Below are 24,289 nucleotides of genomic sequence, written 5' to 3' on the forward strand. Positions count from 1 at the left end.
ATGACCACACTCAATAGATTATAAGCTTTATAATGATACCTTACAAGAGACCCTTTGCATGATGCATATTCCAGTTACATTATATTCACACTCATTAGCATATTAAATAGTAACATATAAAATCATATGGAGTGCAATGTCACACCCTCCTCCTGAACTTACTGCCAGAGACTTGGACACTGTCCATGGTGGAGGCAGTACATCTAAAATTCCCTTTTTTTTTTTTTTTTTTTGGACAGAGCATGCTACCCAATTCTCTCTTCTTCTATTCTTGAGCATCGTTCTGTGCTTCAATCTCTTTGTCTTTTAAGTCCAGTGTTTGCTGGGGTGCAGCTGTTTGTTTGGCTGCTTCTGCCTTCATGGCAGCCTTTTCCTGGGCAATTGCACATCAATTTCCATTTGTCTTCCCTTGAGACCGTCACTCAATGAGCTGGGATACAACAGAGAACCTGCTCCTGCCAGAACAGGGACCCCTCCACTCCTGTCTTGCTGAGTTAGACACTCCAGTCAGCTTCAGCACAGACCCAGAGGTTGGGCCACAATCCTCTGCAGTTCACTGAAACTGAGATCCACTCAGCTCAGGGGGTCTTCTGGAAATGGGCTTGCCTCAATGCTCTTGATTTCCCAATCTGGAAATGGAGGTGGATAAGCACCCCCAGCACACCGATACACACACGCCCCCTCGCGCACACGCCCTGTCTTCCTGTCACCGGGAAGTGAGGCCCTCACCACCCTTGGGGCTGATTCTGGCTCTGGCAGCATACAAGAGCCAGTAGGAGCCACAATAGGCCAGAGGATAATTCCTCCAGTGCAAGAGAAGTGTGGGGCCAACGTAAACATTGCAGTGGAGACGTACCTTAAAGTGTCTTGAGGTTGGTGTCCTGCCATCACTGGTCACGTTTGGAAAACTCAGGCCATTGTTTGTATTTGTTTGAACCCCCATCTCTCCTTGCCTGCCCCCTCCCTTTCGCTATCTTCTACCTCAGTGGCTGTAAGCTCCTTGGGGCAGGAGCCATGTCTTCTTACAATCTCTGCCAAGTGCCAGGCAAAGGTCTGGTGCTATATAATGTGGGTGGTGGTGATTTCAGTCTCTGTAGGGTGATGTGCTGCTTGGGCTCCCTAGGCTCCAGAAACACAGAAACTGCCAGACTGGGTCTAGCTAATGTCCATCTCATCCAGTATCCTGCCAGGAACAGATGCCGGTGCCAGCTGCTTCAGAGGAAGGAGCAAGAAACTCTGCTAAAGGGAATTATGGGATAATCTTCTAGGAAAAGATTCCTTCTAACCCCCAAGAGACCTTTCTCCCAGGGGACACTCAGCTCCACTCCCTGTCTGTATGTGATGTTCTCTGCAGGGTGATATCTCTGATTCCTCTTGTTTCCCTCTTGCAGACCGATGAAAGTTAGTTCAGCAGAGCTCCCTGCAGCCGTGGACGATAGGAGGATGTGCTTCCTTGGTGCACTGGACCCACAGAACCCATGTCCGATTCTTGAAATGACAACTCCAGCTCCACATCCTGCAGCCCTGGCTGGCTGCCATTCAAGTCAGGGCACCAGTCAGTCCCTGTCACCAGCCACGCTCCCCTGGAGGAGCAGTGCTAAGGCCACTGCTTCTCAGGCACCTATGTCCTGCTTTGACTTTAATGGTCCATACTTGCACTTCCCCCATGGGTGCTCCCTGCCTGACGTTCATCAGGACCAGGAAACTACCCCACCCCAGGCTGCCCCTTCCCAGACCCTGCTGGTGGGGGAAGAGAGAGGAGCAACTCAGGTCCACCCCATCTCACTTCCTGCTCAGAAAGAGATGAAGCAGCCCCTGGCTGGAAGGCAGGAAGGACCACAAGGCCAGCCAGCAGGTGAGGAAGTGGCACAAGGGGACACCGAAGATCAAAGGTCACCAATTGCTGCCATCTTAAACAACTCCTGTCAGAAATGGCCAGTGGGATACGTCACCACGGAAGATCTGTCATTTATGCCAGCAAGAGACTCTGCCCATCTGTCCCCTGCACTGGCCCCGCCAGAGGGGATGCTCACTGCTGCTGCCATGTTGTCATCCAACCCATGACGGCCCAGGCCACGCAGGGCACCTCCAGCCCTGCATTGAGCCCTGAGAGAACTCATGTTGCACTCCCAGTTCCAGCTCCAGCATCAGTCTCTCCCTCTGGAGCGCACCAGCATATATTTGGGAGTCACTTAACATTCCTCCAGGGCCTCCATCGCACCTCACAACCCATCAGTGTTTCCTGAACCAGTGTTTCCTTTCTGTCAGAGGGGGTTGATACTTTTAAAGCAGAGCCGGAGCACGAGAGTAACGTGGTCATGTTCAACCCCGATGACACTGGGCCAGTTTTTCTACATGAGATGGAGGAATACTACTTCTTTCCTAGCCTCAAACCCACACACAGGCCATTCAGCTCATCAGAACTCTCAAGTGTGACGCTTACCTTGTATTGCCACTATGGGAAGGACCAAAACCAGCCGTCAGGGCCAGGGAACTCTGCTAACTCTGGGAGAGGACTGGTGAAGACAGGAGAGCAGGTGATTGGATGAAAATTCCACCATTCAAAGCATGTCACCTCTATTGTTTTCCCCCCATTCTCCACCCCTCTTACATGGGACACAAAAATAGCAATTCTTCTTTCCAGTCCTCTCCACTCCCTTTGGGAGTGGAAGACATCAATCAGCACCATGTCCTTCTCAGCTGTATTAGTATATTTGGATATAGAAACCAGGAAATATATCCCCATTGGAGAGAGCTGCTCATTACACACACTCTAATCCCCTTGCTATTACCAGGTTAGTCTTGCTATGGTTCTGGTGCAGAACATAATGTTGAGTTCAATGCAAACTTCACGGTACGAATGATCAAACTGCATGTCACCGATAAGACTCTGTCACAAGCACCTGGAATGAAATGCCTCGCATTCTTTAAACAGATCTAGGTTATTTAGAGAGATAATACTCATCCAGAAGAATTGGTGTTGGAAGGGTGTAGATACCAAGGAGGGATTGGAATTGTTGAGTATGGGACAAAGTGGTCGGAGTAAGGGATGAAACAGAAACAGGGAAATTTGGCTGGGGATCAGGAAACCTTTCCTAATTGTGACTTCTACTATCCTGTGGAATAATGTCCTTAGGGAAGCAGTGGAAGACCAATCATAGGAGACATAAAACTAGATCGGAGAAAACAATGGAGAATATACATTATTGCAGGGAAAGCTGGGGGGAAGAGGCTCTTAAGATGGACAAGCTACGATTTAATTGGTCTGTTCCATCTCTAATTCAGAGCAATCTGGATTGCTTGTTAAACTGGGACCTAACAAACAATATGTGCTTTAATACAGCTAAATGTAAATATATACATCTGGGAACAAAGACTGCAGCCATACTTACAGGATGGGGGATTCTCTCCTGGGAAGCAGTGACTGAAAAAGATTTGTCATGGAGGGTCATGGTGCTTAATCAGCTTAACAAGAGCTCCTAGTGTGATGCAGGGCCCAGAAGGGCTAATTCAAATCTTGGATGCATAAACAGGGACAGGGGAATCTTGGCTAGAAGTAGAGAGGTTATTTTACCTCTGTATTTGGCACAGCTATGACCACTGCTGCAATACTGTATGCAGTTCTGGTGACCACAATTCGAGGATGTTGATAAATTGGAGAGGGTTCAGAGAAGAGCCATGAGAAAGATTAAAGAACTAGAAAACATGCATGGTAGTGACAGACTTAAGGAGCTCAAGCTTTTGTGCTTAACAAAGAGAAGGTTAAAGAGTAACTTGGTCTCAATCTATAAGTACCTACATGGGGAACAAATATTTAATAATGGGCTCCCCAATCTAACAGAGAAAGGGATAATACAATCCAATGCCAGAAGGTTGAAACTAGACACTTTCAAACTGGAAATAAGGCATACATTTTTGACAATGAGGCTAATTAAGCACTGAAACAATTTACTGAGGGTCATGGTAGATTCTCCATCACAGACAATTTTTCAATCAGGATTGGATGTTTTTCCAAAAATCTATTCTGGGAACTATTTTGGGGAAGTTCTCTGGCCTGTGCTATACAAGAGGTCAGATAAGATTATCACAATGGTCCCTTCTGGCCTTAGAATCTATGAATCTATAATTGTTAAAATACTATGATTTGCTGGCTTTCCAGTGCATTGGCTGTTTGTGGAAGATGTTAACATCAAGCTGGTGCTTTGGTGAAGATCTGAGCAGTTTCTTGTAAGGTATGAACTGCGCCAAACAAAGAGAACCCAGTTCTTCCCGGTTCCTCTATTGCAAGGAAAAAATATTGGCTCAGAGCTGTAACCAATTATCACACCTGGCAAAAATCAGCTCTCAGTCCATCAGTCAGCTCCATTACAGAGTGATTTAGATGTGTCACCTACCAGGTGGGATTACTGCATCTCACTTGTTTGGGGCATCATGTGACAGGGCTGATGAGGGGAGGAAAGGGCAGTTCTAGGAGTATGTTTTTGTTTTTTCCGCTATGTTAATCGGACGCTGCCAGGCCTGCATTGTGCTGTGCAATTCTTCTTTTGGATATTTTAAGTTCTGATAAACTCATTAGTTTGAAACATGTGAAAAGTGAATTCATTGCTCTTGAAAGGAAGGGGCTGACAGCACTGCCTCAGGCTGACAGAGCGGAGATAGATGCCATCCAAGCGTTCCCAGCCCAACTCATTGCTGACTTGCTAATCCAGTCCCGGGTCTTGCATGAATAGAGAAGGCCACGTGTGCCCGTCTGTGCTGTGGTTTTGTTATGTGTCTATGTAGGCATTAGAATGAGACCATGAAAACCCCCATGTATTAACTCTGCCCCTGCACCCAAATGCCTGGATGTGTATCAACTTGCTACACCCCTGAGCTGCCCTGTTTTCTGTATCACAGATAATCTCTGTGAGCCTGATCTCAGTGCCAGTGAAGTCAATGGTAGTCTTTCTACTGAGTTCCATGTGTTTTGCATGAGGCCCAATTAGTGATGCAAACAGATCTCTTCAGGAGCCTGGAACCATGTCATCTTGGCACAGCAACAAACCAGTGCCAGGCCAGTGGGCCCAAATCTTCCATTCTTTGAAACCCCGAAGAGCACTAGCACTAACTTTTCATATATGGAGATATACCTAATCTCATAGAACTGGAAGGGACCCTGAGAAGTCATTGAGTCTAGCCCCCTGCCTTCACTAGCAGGACCAAGTACTGATTTTTGCCCCAGATCCCTACATGGCCCCCTCAGGGATTGAACTCACAACCCTGGGTTTAGCAGGCCAATGCTCAAAGCACTGAGCTATTCCTCCCCCTCACCCTTTGGGTGGTTCCAGCCCCCCCTGCAGCCTTGCTCCTCAGAGCTGTTCATATTGTCATTGTTATTTGTATTGTGGTAGTGCCTAAAGAGAACCCCATTGGCCTTGGTGCTGTACATACGCATACTGTGCCTTGCTACTTGGCTGGAGATAGCGCGCTGCATGCTGAGACCTGTGCACTCTGCTGAAGCAGGAGGAAGCCCAATAGGAGATCTCTGTAAACTGCACTTTGGCCTCCCTTTTTAGTCACTGAGCAATTTTTTCTCCCCCACACCATGTACCTTGGAACAGCAGAACTCGTAATGGTTAATTATTGAGGGTGGGAGATAATCCTCCCATAGTTACCACTGGTTACATTTTAACGTCTTCTCCTTGCAAACCCCTGGCATTCCACTGCAGTCAGCTCATTCTGACCTAATCCCACTGACAGATAGTGGGGAAACAGCCCTAATTCATGCCCAGAATCAGTTCACAGCTGCGGGCAAAATAATCAATAGTTCCAAGCCTGGGGGTGGGGCTGGGGCAACTGGGGGAAAGAGAGGGCCCCTCTCCCCCTTGCAAACTGTGGCAAGTAGATGATCTGGGTAGGGCCAGCAGGAAGGAACAAACACTAGAAGCCCCTGGGTTCCCTGAGGAGCCGTGTCAGACAGGACAGCCATGTGCAGATCCTAAACAACCATTGCACCCCCAGCCAGGGGATAGTGTTACTGTGTGATGCCCTCTCGCCAGCCACGGTTCATTGCCTCCCTTCTGAGGGACTCATTCCCATTTGGATTTACTATCTGCGGAGTGGACCTGGACATCAGAGAACACGGACCCTGAGATGTTGGCATCTTCATGCCCCCAGAGAGACATTGCTGTGGGAGATGGGGCTTAGACAAGCAGGAACAGATTGTCATAAAAGCCCCCGAAATTATCCTCCTCACTGTAGGGTAACCCAGCAGCATGGTGAATCCCAGGGGCCATTTGGGGTCCCCCTGCAGCTTCCCATTCCCTTTGGTGGTGTTCAGTGATCACTCAGTGCTAAAGGCATTAGACAGAGCTCTGCTTTATTCCATGACCAGTTCCAGTCGGCCCCATGACAACAGTTGGAGCTTCTGCTGCGCTCCACCCAGATTTCATGCTGGGGCGCTCAGCCCGTAAAGGCACATAGTCCACAATAGCACATCTTCTCTTCCCAGCCAAAACAACACTTCAAACCCAACACTGACACACAGTTACAATTATTTATATCCAGCTTACTAACATTTACTAACAATGTCCAATTAGTCTTTGAGGGCTTGCAGGCTCCCCTGACACCTCAGCACTTCTGCTCTCAGGCGGAAGTAGGTCCACTTGTTCTGGTTGTTCCATGTCCCAGAGCACCAGTATCTATCCTGCTGTGATTGTTGCCTGTCTCAAGCCTAGTTAAAAGAAACAATCGGTACAGTGGATGGAGGGGTGCAGCCACCAGTTGAAACAGCTCCCTGTGGCAGTCACTGTCCTTTTATTGCTAGTGCCTGACTAGTGCCTCCTGCTGGGCTGGTGTTGTAGACACTGAGGTCATCTTGGTGGGTGATGTGCAACTTCCAGGGGAAAAAATGCTTCTCGGAGGGCCGTCTCCTGCCCTGAGACACCATGAGTTCAACATCCTGGTCAGAGACCAGACGGATCAGGTCACCCTCAGAGTCCCGGTAATTCAGAACAATGTCATCACGGTCAAACTCTCTCCTAGGAGAGGAAAAAAGGATTCAAACAATGCCAGGAAGATACTGCATATTGGTGTACGAGAGACAGCAGCCCTCTAAGGAGAGCTCTAAAGAATGGCAGCACACCCAGCTTTTTGAAGATATTTAACCCTTCCCAAGGCAATGAATGAGAGGTGTCAGATTCTTAACAACAAGACTTTACACTATCAGCTGTCCCCATACTGCATAGTGTATTAACATTATACAGATATGAAGCTGAGGCCGGGGTCTCTTTGCCCTTCACTCCAGTGCTGGCCTCTGCGGGTACATCTGCAGTAGGCCATTACTTATTGAAAATGGTTGCCAGCAATGCATCTCACTAATGCAGGGGTGGGCAAACTTTTTGGCCCAAGGGCCACATCTGGGCATGGAAATTGTATGGCAGGCCATGAACGCTCATGAAATTGGGGGTTGGGGTGTGGGAGGGGGTGAGGGCTTCGGCTGGGGATGCGGGGTTGGGGGTGCAGGAGGGTGCTCTGGGCTGGGACAGAGGGACCTGGAGGGTGGGCGAGGGATCAGGGCAGGGGGTTGGGGCGCAGGAGGGAGTCTGGGGGGGCAGGCTCTGGGTGGCGCTTACCTCAAGCAGCTCCCCGAAGCAGCGGCATGTCCTCCCTCTGGCTCCTATGCAGAGACGCGGCCAGGTGGCTCTGCGCGCTGCCCCGTCCACAGGTGCTGCCCCTGCAGCTGCCATTGGCCACAGTTGCCAGCCAATGGGAGCTGCGGGGGCAGTGTGCGGAGCTCCCTGGCTGCCCCTACGCGTAGGAGGGGACATGCCACTGCTTCTGGGAGCCGAGCAGAGCCCCAGCATGCACGGAGCAGGGCAAGCCCCCAACCCCACTCCGCGGCTGGAGCTCGAGGGCCGAATTAAAATGTCTGAAGGGCCGGATGCAGCCCCCAGGCTGTAATTTGCCCACCCCTGCACTAGGGACACGCTATAGAGTTTGGCTGCTAGTAGACAACAGTGTTTCAAACACCATTACAGAAAGCCAGCTAGACTACTAGGGACAGGTGAATTTGCAATTGGAGCAGTTAGGAGGCAGGAGTAGTATTGCCTACTGAATGTATCTGTAATTCCACTGTCATTCAAAATTAAGTTATAATGCTTCTTCTACTATCCCTTTCAGAGGCTGGGCAAACATGTGGGGGATGCTACGCCAGCAGCTCCTAGATAAGTGGCTCAACAAAGAACTGCTCTACAATAAGTAAAATAGTTTATTGGTTTAATATTTGTTTGCAGTGTTGGTGTAGCCTCGTTGGTCCCAAGGTATGAGAGAGACAAGGTGGGAGAGGTAATATCTTTTTTTGGACCAACTTCTGTTGGTGAGAGAGATGAGCTTTCAAGCCACACAGCATTCTCTCTCAGGTCTATTGGTCTACTGATTTAATAGTGTATTAAAACGATTTAAAATTGGTAAATTCATAAACAACTCCTTTCCCCCTTGTTTGTTTCCTTTACAAGTAGGGTGACCAGACGTCCTGACAAAATCATGACTGTCCCGATATTTAGACATTTGCCCCATCGGTCGGGCCGCAATTTGTCCCGAAATTTCGCACTCCGGTGTTTTTTTGCTCCGCCGGTGACCCGCCCCCGCCATGTGTCCTCTTTCTTTCTATCATCTGGTCACCCTATTTACAAGAGTGGAAGAAAACTGGCCCGTGTTTGATTTTTAATATTCCAAGTTTTAAAACTATAGTGAAGTTCTATTTCCTCCTATTGCCATGTGTCCAGCTTGTTATTTGTGGGGTATTGTCCATCACACCAAGCCAGCTGATGGATGGCTCAGTGGCTCGCAGGCCTACTAAAACCACATTGGAGAGAACAAGGCAAGTCAAGACCAAAGGGAGGTGTTAACAGAGTGCAGAGAGGTCACTGATCAATAGTGTTGTCAACTCTCTCCGTTTTATCGCAAGTTTTTCTTAAAGCCCCAGCTCCTGGAGTCATTTGATTACATGGGAATCTCAGACCTCATGCTTGAGAAAATAATCTGAAAATGTGACCCTTCTCAAATGCCAGAAGGTAAATAAAAAAAACCCTCCAACGTTTATGATTAAAGTCTCAGGAGTCTCAAGCCAATCTCACAATCTTGAGGGCCTGGACTCATTATTTCTGTAAGCCTAGGGCTGGCAAGTTTAGGGTTGAGTGGGGAAAAGCATTGGTGGGCTGAGCTGGGAGAACCAGCCACGCCTATGTGACTGCAATGCCTGTGAGTTCCAGGCACACTGGACTAGCAAAAGGGGGCAGGGATGTTGGGGATAACTGTTTGTTCAGTGCCTCGCCCAATAGGGTCCTGGTCTATAACTAGGGTTCCAGGCACTACGACAATACAAATCATAAACAGGGCAGGCAGAGACATTATCAAGACTTGCTCAGTGGAGGTGCACACTCAATGATGCTGGCAACACTTGTAAAAAATAAGAGCATTTTATGTGCATTGCAGATGTCTCCACAGGTGGTGGTAATGCCTTTTCCCTCCTGTGTAGATGAATGTCTAGGGTGGCTGGACAGTGGTGTCCCACATCCCAAGGATGTCAGAGAAGAGGACTGAGGCTGGGAGTGTGTCCTAGAGTCCCATAGCTAGAAACAATGACAAGACTCTGCCCAGGTCCAGTTGGCTTGAGCACATGGGATCCAGTCATTGGGTCCCTTCACAACAGACTAGGGACCATACAGAGTGGTACTGGGCCAGGTTGTGACAACTGCCAACTCTCCAGGATAATAGGGAAGAGTATGTCAAGCCCAGAACACTGGGATGGCTGGATGGATCCTAACACAGCCAGGAGTGGGAGGAACTTAGGAAATATGCCTGGGAGTGAATCTCTGCATCCAATAGTGGCTGCACCTCCATCTGCCTGTACTGTACCTCATTAATGACATGAGGTCCTTGAACAATGGGGTGCTGCTCAGGTCCTCTTCCACTGATATGTCCCTAGAAGAGGGAAAAGACATTGTCATCTCATATGATCAGAGCAGATCCCTGACTGGGCTGCAGGAGTCTGGGCATCTCTCCAGCAGTCACCTGAAAGCATCGTCTTCTTACCTGATGATGCTGACAGTGTCATCTTGGTAATAGCAGCGCAGCCAATTGATAGTGCCCTCCTCCGGGGGTAAGTCTTGAATGATCTTCACAAAAGCACATGGGAAGATTCCAGTGGCATTGTGGACGGTTCCCTAAGACAAGTGGAAGGAAAAGAATGACAAAGAGGGCACTATTTTTGCTACATGTGATCTGCTGTGGAAATGTAAGTCATTTCCATGGAGATAACCACCAGAATTCCCCAGATGTGGTCATGTAAGAACAGCCATACTGGGTCATACTAATGGCCCATCTAGCCCAGTATCCTGTCTCTGACAGTGCCCAGTGACAGATGCTTCAGAGGGCATGAAGAGAACAGGGTAATTATTGAGAGATTCATCCTCTGTCATCCACTGTCGGCTTATGGCAGTCAGAGGTTTAGGGACACTCAGAGCATGGGGTTGCATCCCTGATCATCTTGGCTAATAGCCCTTGATGGACCTATCCTCCATGGACTGATAGAGTTCTTTTCTGAACCTAGTTGCATTTCTGGCCTTCACCACATGCCCTCGCAGTGAGTTCCACAGGTTGACTGCACATTGTGTGAAGAAGTATTTCCTTTTGTTTGTTTTAAACCTGCTGCCTATTAATTGGATGACCCCCAGTTCTTATGTTCTGTGAAGGGGTAACTAACACTTCCCTATGCACTTTCTCCACACCTTTCATGATTTTATAGGCCTCAGCCATACCACCCCTTAGACGTCTCTTTAGTCTAATCCCTTTTCATTTTTGTTGCCTTTCTCTGTACCCTTTCCAGTTCTAATACAGTACATCTTTTTTGAGATGAGTTGACTAGAACTGCCTACAGTATTCCAGGTGTGGGCATACAATGGATTTTTATAATGTCATTATGATATTTTCTGTCTTATTATCTCTCTCTTTCCTAATGGTTCCTAACATTCTGCAGCTTTTTTGACTGCTGCTGCACTCTGAGTAGATGTTTTCAAAGAACTATAAATAATGACTCCAAGGTCTTTCTTGAGTGGTAACAGCTAATTTAGACCTTATCATTTTTGTATGTATAGTTGGGATTATATTTTCCAACGTGCTTTGCATTTATCAACACTGAATTTCATCTGCTAACTTGTCGCCCAGTCACCCAGTTTTGTGAAATCCCTTTGTAATTTCACAGTCAGCTTTGGACTTCACTATCTTGAGTAGTTTTGTATCATCTGCAAACTTTGCTACCTCACCGTTTTACCCACTTTTCCTAATCATTTATGAATATGTTGAACGCACTGGTCCCAGTAGAGATCCTTGGGGGACCCAGATATTTACCTCTCTCCACTGTGAAAGCTGACCATTTATTCCTATCCTTTGTTTCCTATCTTATAACCAGTTATTCATCCATGAGAGGACTTTCCCTCATTATCCTATGGCTGTTTACTTTGCTTAAGAGCCTTTGATATAGGACCATGTCCAAGGCTTTCTGAAAGTCCAAGTACACTAGATCAACATAATGAGATGAGTGCAGTGGAAGTGACCTGATGTCGTACCTATAACAGGAATATTGAACTAGGTGGTTGGCTACAGAAAGACTGGGGCAGTGTATGATATACAAACATCAGATACTTCCCCATGAAGGCTGTCCTCTTATAGAAAGCAGAGATACCGTATCAGCAGACATCCTGCATGCTCCCACAGCCCAGTCTCATTACTTCCCCATAGTGTCCAAGTCCCCCCAAAACAGGGCGGTGCAGGTGGGGCTGGAGGGCAGTGTGTCACAAATAATGCAAACACAAGCAATCACATCTGAACAGGAGTTTCCTTCTCTTTTCTGTGGCCTGTGTGTGTTCTACTCACCTCTACATACTCTAGAGTGCACTACAGGAAAGAGAGTACAAGTGAAACACAAGCGCCAGAGGAGAGGAAACCTAAAATCCAAACAGAGCTTAGAAAGGAAGGACCCTGGAATATGGAGATAGAAGCTTAATCCCAGATCCTCAAAATTATTTAGACTACTAATTTCCATTGAAATCACTGGAAGTCAGGATGAGGGATCTGGGCCTTAGTCTCTCGTGGACTAATGTCAGATGTACCCTCAGAGCTCAGAAACTCTAGCATAGCCCCAGTAACCTCAGTCTTACCTCTAGCCAATCTTTGTTGATCCTGCTGAGTAGATAGATCAAGTCTCCCTTCTTGAAGTTCAACTCCAGTGTACTGGTTCCAAGAAAGTCAAACAGTGCCTGGGGGAAATAATCACCATTTCAATGATAAATTCAGAGTTACAGAACTCTGCTTTCCTGCTTTTCCTGTGAATGCGCCGGACAGGGAAAGGTTATTTCCCTGTAACTCACATTCTTGGGAGTATATTGCCTAATAGATCCCTGCTATTGAGATGCACACAGAGAGCTGGAGCAATCAGGAAAGCAGGGAGAGTTGGAGCAGCATGCACTTCCCATCACAGATCCAAATGTTTGCGCAAGGTCATATAGGGAACTGGAGCCCCAAGCCCCTCAGATCCTTTCTGCTATTCAGAACAACAAATAAAGACTGAGCGCTCAGAAGATGGTGGTTCTCATAAAGGAGGATAGACACCGGATCCCCTCTCGCTAGTGACTAATATAAATAACTCTTTAAACAGGCTTTTATAAACTACATAAACGATAGTAACTATTAATAAAAAAAGGGTACAGATGCCATGGAGAATGACTGAGCCAAGAGCTGCTGTCTTCAGCAGTTGAAAAGGATCTCAAAGCAACTGAGCCCATAGTTTTTAATAGCCTTAATCTGAACATTCAGATCTGCCAGAGGGCAAAACCATGGCCCAAACAATTTCTGTTTTTGAGACAATTCCAAGCTGCTAGTGCCCAGGTATGGAAGTGTGCATCCCCAGAGCAGGGCAGTTCAAAGGCAAAGTCTCGTTGGAATCCCTTTGTTCCAGAATACATTCTGGGTAAACCTTTCCATGGCATTTCCCCTTGGCTGCAGCCTCCTTTCCTTTGTGTGGGGGTGTTTTAGTTGGCTAGCTCCCAGTACCAAAAGAAAGGGGAAAGGTTGATGGGAAATCAGGACCCTGAGACTGACAGTCCCCAGGAACAATAGAGAGAGGCCAATGCTCCAGGCCAGCCTGATTGACAGGGCGGGCAGGTGAGTCAGGAAGCCGAGGCCCTGCAGGCCAGACTTGGAGGGGGATCGTAACCCCGATGGGGCAGGGGCGATGCTGGGAAGAAGGGTCCTGCCACCCAGAGCCTGAAAGCGTGTGGCCACTGCCAGAGCAAGTGTCCGACCCGCAGCATCCCTGCAGTACAGGGCCAGAGGCCTGGGACTTGTGAGGAACAGACTGAACTTCCCTGACATTCCAGAGACGCTGGTTGTGACATCCCCGTGCCACAGAGCGGGGTGACGGGTTTTCCTTTAACCTTTCCCGTTTTTCCTGATTTTTTTAATTGATTGCTGTTTAATAAATTGTATTTGCTTTGAACTATATGTAATGATCAGTGGGTCAGGGAAGCATCCAGTGCAGAGAGAGCACCCCGGAGTGGGGACACCCTAGCCCCTGCCCTAAGTGACCATGACAAGGTTGGGGGTTGAGCCCCCCAGGAATCCTGGGCCCAGACTCGTTGGGGTTACGAGGACTCTGCCACACGGGAGAGTGGAAGGGGAGCTCTTGAGGTCAGGCAGGGAGCGAGGACTCAGATCCTTTCGCTAGCCCATTTCACCGGGGTAGTGTATAAGCCAGGAAAGTTCCCCACAATAGCAGGACCATTCCCCCGCTTACATAATATGCAGGGCCCCTTGACTGGGGGCATCTCCCTGTGCTGGGCCTGCTGCCCAGGGTCCCTCCTCGCTCTCCCCAGCTGCTCACTGCACTTGGCTCCGGACAGATCCAGCCCCAGCCCCACTCTGCCTCCAGCTCCCTGCGCTGCTTTTCTGGCCCTGGTTGCTGCAGCTCCCCTCCCAGCACAGGTCGGCTCTGTGGGCTGCTTCTGTGACTCTGCTCCCAGCTCTGACCTGCTTCCTGGGCTGCTTTTCTGGCCCCTCTGGCTGGCACAGCTCTGCTCCCAGCTCAGCTTTGGCCCTGCTTTCTCCTTAACTCAGCCCCACTCTGTCTGACCCAGGCAATTCCAGCTCACATGGAGGACAGGACCCTCCCTGACTCCCTCATTAGCCTGCCCACCCTGTCAATCAGGCTGACCTGGAGCATTGGCCTCTCCCCATTGTTCCTGGGAACTGTCAGTCTCAGGGTCCTGATTTCCCATCGACCCTTCCCCTTTATTTGGGTACTGGGAACTAGCCAAACAGAACACCCCCACTGAGTTTTAGTAAGGGGACAACATTGGTCTTAGCGAAGCAAGAGGATACCAACATATTCCACCCTGGGGCCCCAAAAAAGAAGCTTAGTGTCTCTCTTAAGAAGGGCCTCCCAAAGAGGCTTCAGAGTGTAAGTGTCTTGTGTCTTGGCAGAGGGAAAAAAACACTTCAACTCAGGAAAACTCTGAGCCGCCTCTGCTTGCTCAAACAGGAAAGTGCAGGCGTCCAGCCGCATGCCCTGGAGAGACCCCACTTCCTGCTAGTGACAGAAGGGAATGCAGTCAGCCTTACAAATACCCAACGGGAGCTGCAGCTGAGGAAGGAGTGTCAACTCTTCTTTCCCAAAGCCAGGAAAGATTATTTTTAAATCAGCTGGAAACATCCAAATCGCCATCAAATGGCAGATTCAAAATCCAGTTTCAAAGTTTTCTACCCAATTAAAAGGGAAGCGGTGGGGGCGGGGGGCAGGAACTTGCCATCCCCTTTGTTCTTCTCCTTCTTTTCCCTTTGCTCTTCCTATTTTCCATGTATCTTCCTAGATTTTGAGTCTCTTTCCCAATGCCCAACTTTTCCCTAGGACTATTAGCTCTGTAAGTGTTTCCCCCTTTCACGAGGTTTCAGTTTATTGAAACGTTCTCTTTTCCCCCAAACCCCTCTCTCCCCATGAAATCTCTGGTCTGATTCAGCCTTGTCCCATCTACTTTTACCTTCCCTGTTTTATCTCTCTCCCTCCTTTCCCCCACTCTTTCACGTTCTCTCCCCGCCCCTTTCCATTTGTAAGAGCTTCCCCTTCTCAGCTTAGGTCTGAGGACTGGATTTTCCTCGCTCTTCCAGTCCTGGTGATGAGAATGCCGCAGGCCCCGATTCAGAGCATTTAAGCACATGCTTATCTTACAGCAAGCAATGGGACTTAAATACATACTTCAGGCTAAGCATGTGATTAAGTGCTTTGCTGAATCGGAGCCTGAGAGTGAGTCTGTGGGTGACCCCCTCTAAATACAGAAAAGTTGGCAGTGAGTTCTCTCTGTTCTGTCATTTCTGAGATTCAGCTCATATTGATCCTCCAATAAGACCCTCCTGTTATTCAACTGAGAGGGGGAATTCAGTCAGTGTGTGTGTGTGTGTGTGTGTGTGTGTGTGTGTGTGTGTGTGTGTGTGTGTGTGTGTGTCTCTCTCTCTCTTATATATATATATATATATATATATATATATATATATATATATATATATATATATATATATATCTTCAGTCCTCTGCTTCACCCCATGCTGGTCTCTCCTACCCTTCCCCTCTCCTGCACTGGAGTGAGAGGAATTTCCTATCTATGCTTATTGCATTTTCCCTCCTCCCGCAACACATGAACCTCTCCCAAGAATGGCACAGATGTAATAAGAGATCCCTGAGTGGAAAAGCAGCTTTGTTTACAACCTGCTGCATGCTGCACAGGGCACCCACCTCAGCCCGCGGGGCTGCCATGCGGTCAAAACCAGGCTCCTGGTGCATAATGCTTTTGCTGCAGAGGAAGGAGACAATGGGAAGGTAAACACCCCTTTCTAGTGGTAAGAAAAGCATCTGAATAGCACAGTCTTTGCTTCCTCACCCTCTAGGAGGCAGGTGATCCAAGTCACTTTACAAAGCACCAGAGTATCTGTGCACGACATGCGAGTCAAGCAAATAGACGCAGACACGACTACATTAACCCCAGTGTTCTCAGCTCTGGTGTGTCACAGCAGCAAACCTTCCCTGGCAAAGCCCTCTGCTGAGCACAGAGGGGAATTCAAACCGTATACTCAGTCTTAGACCTCCCTTACCAACCCCGCTCTGGAGGAATCCCTCCCTCCCGCTGTGCTGAGCGGGGAAGTCAGACTTGTCTAGGGTTACCACATTTTGAGTGTCCAAAAAGAGGACACTCCACGGGGCACCGGCCCTGCCCCCAGCCCCGCCCACGCCCTAACTCCACCCTTCTCCAAAGTCCCCGCCCCAACTCTGCCCCCGCCCCTGCTTCCCGCGAACATTTGATTCGCGGGAAACCTGAAGCAGGTAAGGGAGGGGGTGGGGGGAGGAGGCGCGGCCCAGTCTGGCCCCCCCGGCGTCTCCAGCCTGGGTCGGCTCAGGCCCTGGGGTGCCGGCCCCGGGCCAGCCCCCGGCCGAGCACCCCCGGCCCGCCCCAGCACCGCTGGCCCGACCCCAGCCCAGCACCGCCGGTCCCCAGCCTGGCCCCCAGCTCAGCACCCCCAGCCCCCGGCCCAGCACCCCCGGCCCCGGCCCAGCTCCCGGGACGGCACCGCCAGTTCCCGGCCCCCGTACCGCCAGCCCCGCACCCCCGGCCCAGCACCGCTGGCCGCCGGCCCGGCCCCGCCCCCCGGCCCGGCCCCGCATGTCCCGATTTTCCCGGACATGTCCGGCTTTTTGGGATTTCCCCCCGGACGGGGATTTGAGGCCCAAAAAGCCGGACATGTCTGGGAAAATCCGGATGTATGGTAACCCTAGACTTGCCCTGGAGAGCTAGTTAGTTCCCTTGGAAAAATCTCAGCCTTAAGGATTGTGTTAATTCAACACACACACACACACACACACACACACACACGGGGTTGAGAGGGGAATTCATTCTCCTTTGTTCTACACAGCGCAGATCTCCTGTGGGATCCCAGCGCTGCTCTGGAGGATAGGCCCCTGCTCCGGTGAGGCATGGGGACCAATTGAGTCTCCACATTCATTTAAGATCTGATCCAACTGCTGTTTAGGTCAATGGCAAAACTCCCATTGACTTCAGCAGTGCAGGATCAAGCCCCCAACCCTGGCCTGCCTACACCACACACAGCTCCCTACAGAGATCACCGGGACAGAGTCACTAGCGCAATGAGTGGGGCACCATTTTAAAACAGTGCCGATGGCCTTTCAGCATTTCTCTTGCCTTAGACAGAATGCAGCCTGAATACTGGAGGGTTTTAGCTACTGAGGGTGGGAACAGTCCAGTTTACATGGCACAGACAAGCAGTAGAGTAGGACTTGACTGACTTATTGGGGGACACACTTGGACTCCCCAATTCCCTCTCCCCAAAGGGCGCTGGACACCCTCCCTTCGAGCAGGCACCCAAGAGGAAACACATCAGAGGCTTACATTCGGCGAGTGCGTGGGCGAAGCCGCCGCAGCCCCTTCGGCACCTGCTCGCAGTCAAACTCCGACTGGTAGAAAAACAGTCGCAGGTCTTCATCCATCAGCACCCAGCTGGGCAGGCAGAGCAGCTTCTGTGTCGGGGAGACAAGGGAGCAGAGTAACAGCAGTGGGAAAGATCCGCCCTGTATGTTACCTGGGTAATGGAAACATCTCTCCAATCTACCGACACACAGAGGAGGTACATCACTGTCAGAAATCCCCCTGCTAAGCGGGACAGGGTTGAGCAGCTTCTGGTTTTGCCTCTATTCACTGCTGGCCTTGGCCAATGTGTTGCCAGTGTGCCTGATTTACTCCAGGGACATTCACCCTCTTCCTGTCATCCCCCCACCCGAGAATCACAGCGATTTCTGTGGGGAGAGGGCAGAGCTGGGCAGTGGAAGGCTCCCTATCACTGCCTATCAGCCCATCAGCTGCTGCAGGCCCCAGTCAGCCACTCATTTAATACAGGGCCCATAATCAACCTGCACACGAAGGAGTTCTCTCCCCAGTGTTATGGTGCCTCGGGAAAGTAGGGTGTCCCAGGGTGAGCACCATAAAGAGAGCCAGGTACCCCCTGCTGGGGTGGACATAGCTATCCAAGATTATTTCAAATGGGACCTATCCAAAGCATTGACTCTGTATGCCCACAGCAACCTCAACTCTAAGTTGAAGCTTTACCTTCATGTAAATATTGAGGATAGGAATCCGGCTCTCTGCAATCTCCTTTTTCGCACCAACATAAACCTTTCCTGGAAAGCACAAAACCAACAAACCATCAGAGTTACCAAAAAGAATATAGGAAGGAAGCAACATGCTAGTAGCATCCGAGACAAGAAATACAGGCGAAAGGATTTCCAGCTTTCCTCATGTCAGTTTCCCTTGCTGGAGGAGATCCCTCAGCCACTGCACCTGCACTGATCTCTACAACACCCATTGCTGGGAACTGGTTCTCACAGCCAGCACTCCGGCATCCTTCCCTACAATGAGCTCCACTAGGAGAAGCTTGGATTGGAATAACTACTAAGGATGTCTAGGAGCAGACACGGGGCTGCATTCGACAACAGCGTACCTGGCAACACGGGGAGGGTGAAGGCAAAGGTGTTGCTTTTATTCTCTGCCCCATATCTCTCCTCTAGCTTGCTATGCAGGGCGTAGAACTGGCGGTAGCGGCGGAAGATCAAGTATCTGCCACCTCCTTTTGTCTTCACCTCAATGACAAACACCTGAAGGGGAAGAGGGAGTGAGGGTCACATGCATACCTAATAAGATCTACAGAGTGCAAATGAGGCACAGAGCAAATGCATATAGCCAGCCGTCCACTGTCTGGGCTGTTTTCTCAGGAGGCTGGAGTTGAAGGGAAGCCTTCTGTTAAGAACCTGGCATTTTGGGTGCTATAAAATAATATCCATGCCAGGTTGATTTTGCCTGTGTCCCCAGGTTTCCCATGGATCATGTCACTGTGACTGCTTGATGGCGTAGTAGGAAACAAACAGCAAACCTGGGAGGATTTGAGGCATTAGATAATGCTAACAATAATACTTTACTCTCCTATAACACCTTCCATCAGAGGGCAGGACACCACTTTATGGCTGCCATTTGACAGGTGGGGAAATTAATGCCCCAAGAGATTAAAGATAATATTTTCAAGCTTGGGTGCCTTGGACATCTTAAATCCCCGTTTAGGCCCCTAATTTAAGGTCCTGGTTTTCAGAGGTCCTGAGCATCCATAACTCTCGCTGACTTCAAGCGCACAAGTTTGAACATTCTGGCCTAGGAGCCTTGTCCTTGGTCATGCAGCAAGTCAGCGGCAGAGTCAGAAACAGTGCCCAGATTTCCTGACTCCAAGTCCCCTGCTCCAACCACCAGAAAGTACTCCCACCGATTTCCCAAACAGATTAGTTTGCTATGATTAATGGATGGCCTGATTCCCAAGCATTGAACCTGTGCCAAGTGGCACCCAGACACTCCCAGGAGACTTAAGCAGATAGCAGCCAAGACTTATTGCAGCCGAGTCTAAACCCTGCAGTCCCTCAGTGAGAGATCGGTGGTCAATGCCTCTGGCAAGAGGAGCCTACCCAGCAGAGGGCACACTGAGCAGGCCTCATCCAGAGCTCACTCTTCGCACATCTCACGCCCCTCTTTCCTCCTTCCCTCCCGTTCTCCTCCCTGGTGCTCCAGTGATTCACTGTCCAGATCTGACATCCTCTTCTGTGGAGGAGGGAGCTTCCTAATTTGCATGTGCCAGGATAGGCTATTCCCTGTCAGACTCTCTATCCCCCTATCCCCATTGAATCTCCCAAACAAGGCTATGGAAAGACTTAGGAAACAGGCAGTGCCAAAGAGCCCATCACTGTCAGGCAACACCCACAGGTACTTGGATTGTCAGGGTGCACCTGTGACAGACATCTCCCCATTCCAGAGGAAGGCAGGCCCCAGCCAACAACATGGAGACCGGAAGGCTGTATAGACAGCAGGTCATGCCTAGTGGCATCAGGCCAGGCAGGTTGCATCCTATTTCCCTGACCCAATGCTGAGCCAGTCACGCCTGGGCGCACATGGAGAGTCTCTCTCTTACATAGTAACTGGTGAAGCCGCTCTTCTCTTGGGCATCTGCAATGTTAGCGGAGACAGGCACCTCATTTGGAAGCTGGTCAAAGTCACTGAAAGGCAAGAGAAAAAAAGAGCTGGGTTACTACAGCTGGTGTTGACCTTTGGCACAAGCAAACTAATGGCTCCATGTAAGCTCTGCAACTCTTGGGCTGGTCCTATCTCCCTCACAGGCAGTAGAGCCAGGTTGGGGAGGCAACATCTTGCTGCCAGGCACCAAACAGCTACAGAAGCAAGAAGAAGGCAACTCATGCCCTGATTTCTCTTTCTGGAAGCCTGGGGCCCCACAAACTGCAAGGATGACTGTATAGACCTCTGAGGTCTGATTTTCAGGGGCACTGAATATGTACAACTCCAACTGAAATCAGTGAGAGCTGTGGGTACACAGTGAGTCTGAAAATCAGCCCCCATGCTCTAAGGTCCAGCCACACCAGCAGGGCTACACACCAAAGGGTCTGGGTTAGCGCACTTTTGCTGGCAGATAACATTGTCCCGGGGCACATTCTCGACCATCCTACAGTGTCTAGAAAACTTGGTGTAAGGGGACTGTTGGCCCCTTTCTGAAACTTAGTGGGGTTTTTGGTTGGCCCTTTCCCAGGATCAAAAGAAAGGGGAAAGGCTGATGAGTAATCAAGACCCTGAGATTGACTGTCCTCAGGGCCAATGGGGAGAGGCCAATGCTCCAGGTCGGCCTGATTGATGAGGCAGGCAGGCCAATGAGAGAGTCGGGAGCATGGGGTCCCGTCCTTCTCAGTGTGAGCTGGAGCTGCCTGTCCAGAAGGGCGGAGCTAAGGAGAGAGCAGCAGCAAGAGCCAGAGAGGGGTTAGAGGAGCAGCCCGGGGAGCTGAGCTGGAGGCAGAGCAGTAGCAGGGCTGGGGCTGAGGCAGAGTGGTGGAGCTGGAGCAGTCCAGAGCCGGGTATAGTGAGCAGCTGGGGAAAGCGAGGGGGACCCTGGGCAGCAGGCCCAGTGCAGGGAGAAACCCTCAGCCAAGAGGCTCTGCAGGCCAGACTTGGGGGGGTTGATCATAACCCCAACCAGGGGGGGGGCTGATGCTGAGAAGGGTCCTGCTGTCTACAGCCTGAGTGCATGTGGCCTCCGCCAGAGCAAGTGTCTGACCTGCAGCATCCCTGCAGCACAGCCAGGGCCTGAGACGTGTGAGGAACAGACTGAACTGCCCTGACATTCCAAAGACACTGTTTGGGACGTCCCCGTGCCACAGAGTGGGGTGACAGGTTTTCCTTTAACCTTTCCCATTTCTTACTTATTCTTTTTAATTGATTGCTGTTTAATAAATTGTATTTGCTTTGAACTATATGCAACGGTCAGTGGGTCAGGGAAGCATCCAGAGCGGAAAGAGCACCCTAGCCCCCCATGAATCTTGGGCCCAGCCTTGTTGGGATTACGAGGACTCTGCCACACAGCAGAGTGGAAGGGGAGCCCTTGAGGTCAGGCAGGCCTCTGAGTAAAGGGAGTGGGAGCAAGGACTCAGATCTTTCTGGTAGCTAAGTCCACTGGGGTAGTGTATAAGCCAGGAAAGTTCCTCACAATAGCGGGACCATTCCCCCACTTACATTAGGATAATAATTATAGACCAATCTGCCTTGGCCTAAGGTGAGCATGGGCACCTCTCTCACTTTTGTCTGTATACACAATAAATAGTAATCGGCTCACAGGTCTGACCAGACCATTTTCACCTTGTTTTCAGGCCCTTCTCTGCCCAACCCCCTTGATAAAAACAGAGAAGGGCAAATTTGTTTGCCTCAGTCACATGCCACCATGTGAAAGCTCTCTGTGTGTTAAGCCTGAAGTAAAAGTGGAGGAGCAGTGGGAATGGGGAAAAGGTGGTTTCCAGTTCTAGCAAATGGAATACTTTCCCACTCAGCAAAGACTATGGAAGGGGGATCAAGTCACCCTTCTGCCATCAGATCCCAGAACAAGGGGCCTCTGGCGGTGGAGAGTCCACCCAGAAGGGCGTTGGAGTGGTGGAAGTTGCCCACAATCCCTTGCTCTTCTGGAGTTAGTCAGCACCACTCCAAACTTGGGAGGTGTCACCACTTGCTGTTAGAGCAGCCATGGGATGTACAGATGCTGTCCCAGCCTGCCTTTGCTGTGGAGCCCCAGCTGCAGTTTAAAGTTACCCTCCCCTGGTGGAGCTGCAGGGAGGACAAAGAGGCAAATACCCGCTGCCCTCCCTGAATGGGAAGCTTTCCATGGGCCCCCCCCAATAGCACGAGGGCGGCTATTCCTATTTAAAAACTGAGGGCTCCCACACGCACAAAGGAAGCCTAATGTTTTGGTGGCTGCAGCCACACCCAGGCAATGTCTCTTCAAAAAGGCCTGTGTCCAAGCAAAAGGGAAAGAGCAGAGTGGTAATGCAGTGTGTCTGGGGAACTCACCTCTTGTCTCGCAGCTGACGGGGAAGAGACATCCTTTCAGCTCCTTGGTGTCCAGGTGAGCTACAGAAAGGACCAGACCGTTCTCTCCTCTAGGGGACTGGGAGCAAACAGGGCCCCACCCCTGTGGTTCTGTTAGTCTGGATGTACTGGGAACCCTCTGCAGGGCCTCAGGGATCTCACTCTGAATACATCACTGTTAGCCTGTCATTTCCCGCCCCCACCAGATTGAGGAAGTGCTACAGAAAGAAAGCCCATAAGCAGGGCAGCTTTATGATTGCAGCATGTGTGGCGAAACTGCCCTCCCCCTTCCCCCCAGGTTAGGGAAGTGAAAGGTCAAATGGGAACGATGAGCCTGACTCATTACTGCCAGGTACCACACAAACTGTGGCCCCTGTGCAAAGGGACTGTCACAAGCTGCCAGGCCAATAGCATTTTACACTCTTTGCACTGGTGTCCCTAGCTGCAGAGTGCAGAGCAGTGGAGAATCAGGCCCAATAAAAAACACCAGGGCAAGGCTGACTGGCATCGTGCAGAAATCTGGATCTCAGGAACTGGCAAAAAGCAGTTCATCTCCCCACCCCCCACTTGCCTCTCTGGATAATGACACGTGCCACCCAGAGAACAGAGTTGGGCCTAGGTTTTGTGTGGCTGTGTGTGAAATAACCCATGAGGGGCTTGTCCAGCTCGCTTCCCACTGATGTCCAAACTCCCACACATCCCTGTATCCACAGCACCCCTCCTCCCTGCCTGTGACCCCCCTCAGGCTGTAGCAAATCCCTTACCTCTGAGTGAAGCTCTATAGCTCCTTGAGGATTCTCCCTTATATGGCCAGGAGATGGAGCCAACGTGCAGCTTTCCAAGCAGGGGTGGGAAGAGCTGTTATGAAATTCACCCCCTGCCAGAGCCCTTGGGCGCCAGAGTCAAACGGGGTCACGGACAGGGAACCAGCTGGGATGATGGGAGTGAGAAGTGGGACCCCTGAAAGGGCAGGGATTAATGCAGCTGCATAGGCCTAAAGCAGCAATTGCTGCTGAGACTCCTAGCCACAAGGATTCCTGTCACCCAAAGACGACCCTGCCTCCCCTACCACTGTGCACACAAGGTAATGACACACCACCTGCAGTGGGTGGGTTGGCAAAGCCTTAATGAGGAAAAGAGAAGGAAGGGTCATTTGCTAATGCTCCAGCAGTGTTGCAGCATAACCTGGCCCTTCTCCAGTTGAATAGCTTCCTCACACAGCCTCTCTGCCTCCCAGTGCACCTTCCTTTCTGTTTCAATCCTTGTCTCTCCTCTATCTCCAAATTCAGTACAAATTTGGCTCCTTTTAATCCTCGTAGGGCCAACTGACAGAAAGTTTGGGGCTTGCATGGACCCAGCCAGCATGCTCCAGAGTGGAAACCTGCTTAAACCTGTTACAGTCAAGCTTGAATCTGCCTTGCAAAGAGAACTCTGCCCCTCCCCTGGATGGGGTTTCCAGAGATGAATGGGAAGCATCATTACAAGGAGTCTGAGCTGGACTGTGTTGGATTTTAGCTAGAAGAGGCTGATGGCTGCTGATCTCTGGGGATTGCAAAGAGAGACCCCCAGGTTCTTTGCTGGATTGTCCCTGCAATCCCCTCCCCTGTGCAGCTTGCATGAGCAGAGAGTACAATGGCTACAGGGAAGAGATGTTGCACATAAGTATCCCTCTGGACCTTCATGCTCTGCTGTTCGCTCTGTTTTCTCTGCAAGCCCTCCTGCATGTGCAGTGCTCATGTAACCTG

The 24,289-nt window shown here is 50.2% G+C and overlaps 1 protein-coding gene and 1 pseudogene across 2 annotated transcripts; one reads left to right on the plus strand and one right to left on the minus strand.

The window, feature by feature from the left end:
- Window positions 1-6,874, plus strand: part of LOC101950528 (cytokine receptor common subunit beta-like) — a 39,240-nt pseudogene extending 32,366 nt beyond the window's left edge.
- NCF4 (neutrophil cytosolic factor 4) lies at window positions 6,342-23,328 on the minus strand. 2 transcript variants are annotated; one of them, XM_005302437.4, is made up of 10 exons: window positions 22,527-23,328; window positions 20,098-20,182; window positions 18,592-18,745; window positions 18,201-18,271; window positions 17,487-17,614; window positions 15,821-15,878; window positions 12,198-12,296; window positions 10,075-10,205; window positions 9,898-9,963; window positions 6,342-7,019 (listed from the first exon to the last, which is right to left on the minus strand). In XM_005302437.4, exons 1-10 carry the CDS (start codon window positions 22,556-22,558, stop codon window positions 6,785-6,787), a joined length of 1,059 nt encoding a protein of 352 aa, XP_005302494.1. In that variant the 5' UTR covers window positions 22,559-23,328; the 3' UTR covers window positions 6,342-6,784. The 2 variants fall into 2 exon arrangements, with proteins under 2 accessions (XP_005302494.1, XP_065419895.1); XM_065563823.1 differs by lacking the exon at window positions 22,527-23,328 and adding an exon at window positions 20,577-22,511.
- Window positions 23,329-24,289: the final 961 nt, after the last annotated feature.

Source organism: Chrysemys picta, chromosome 1 (genome assembly GCF_011386835.1).
Source record: "Chrysemys picta bellii isolate R12L10 chromosome 1, ASM1138683v2, whole genome shotgun sequence".
NCBI lineage: Eukaryota > Metazoa > Chordata > Testudines > Emydidae > Chrysemys > Chrysemys picta.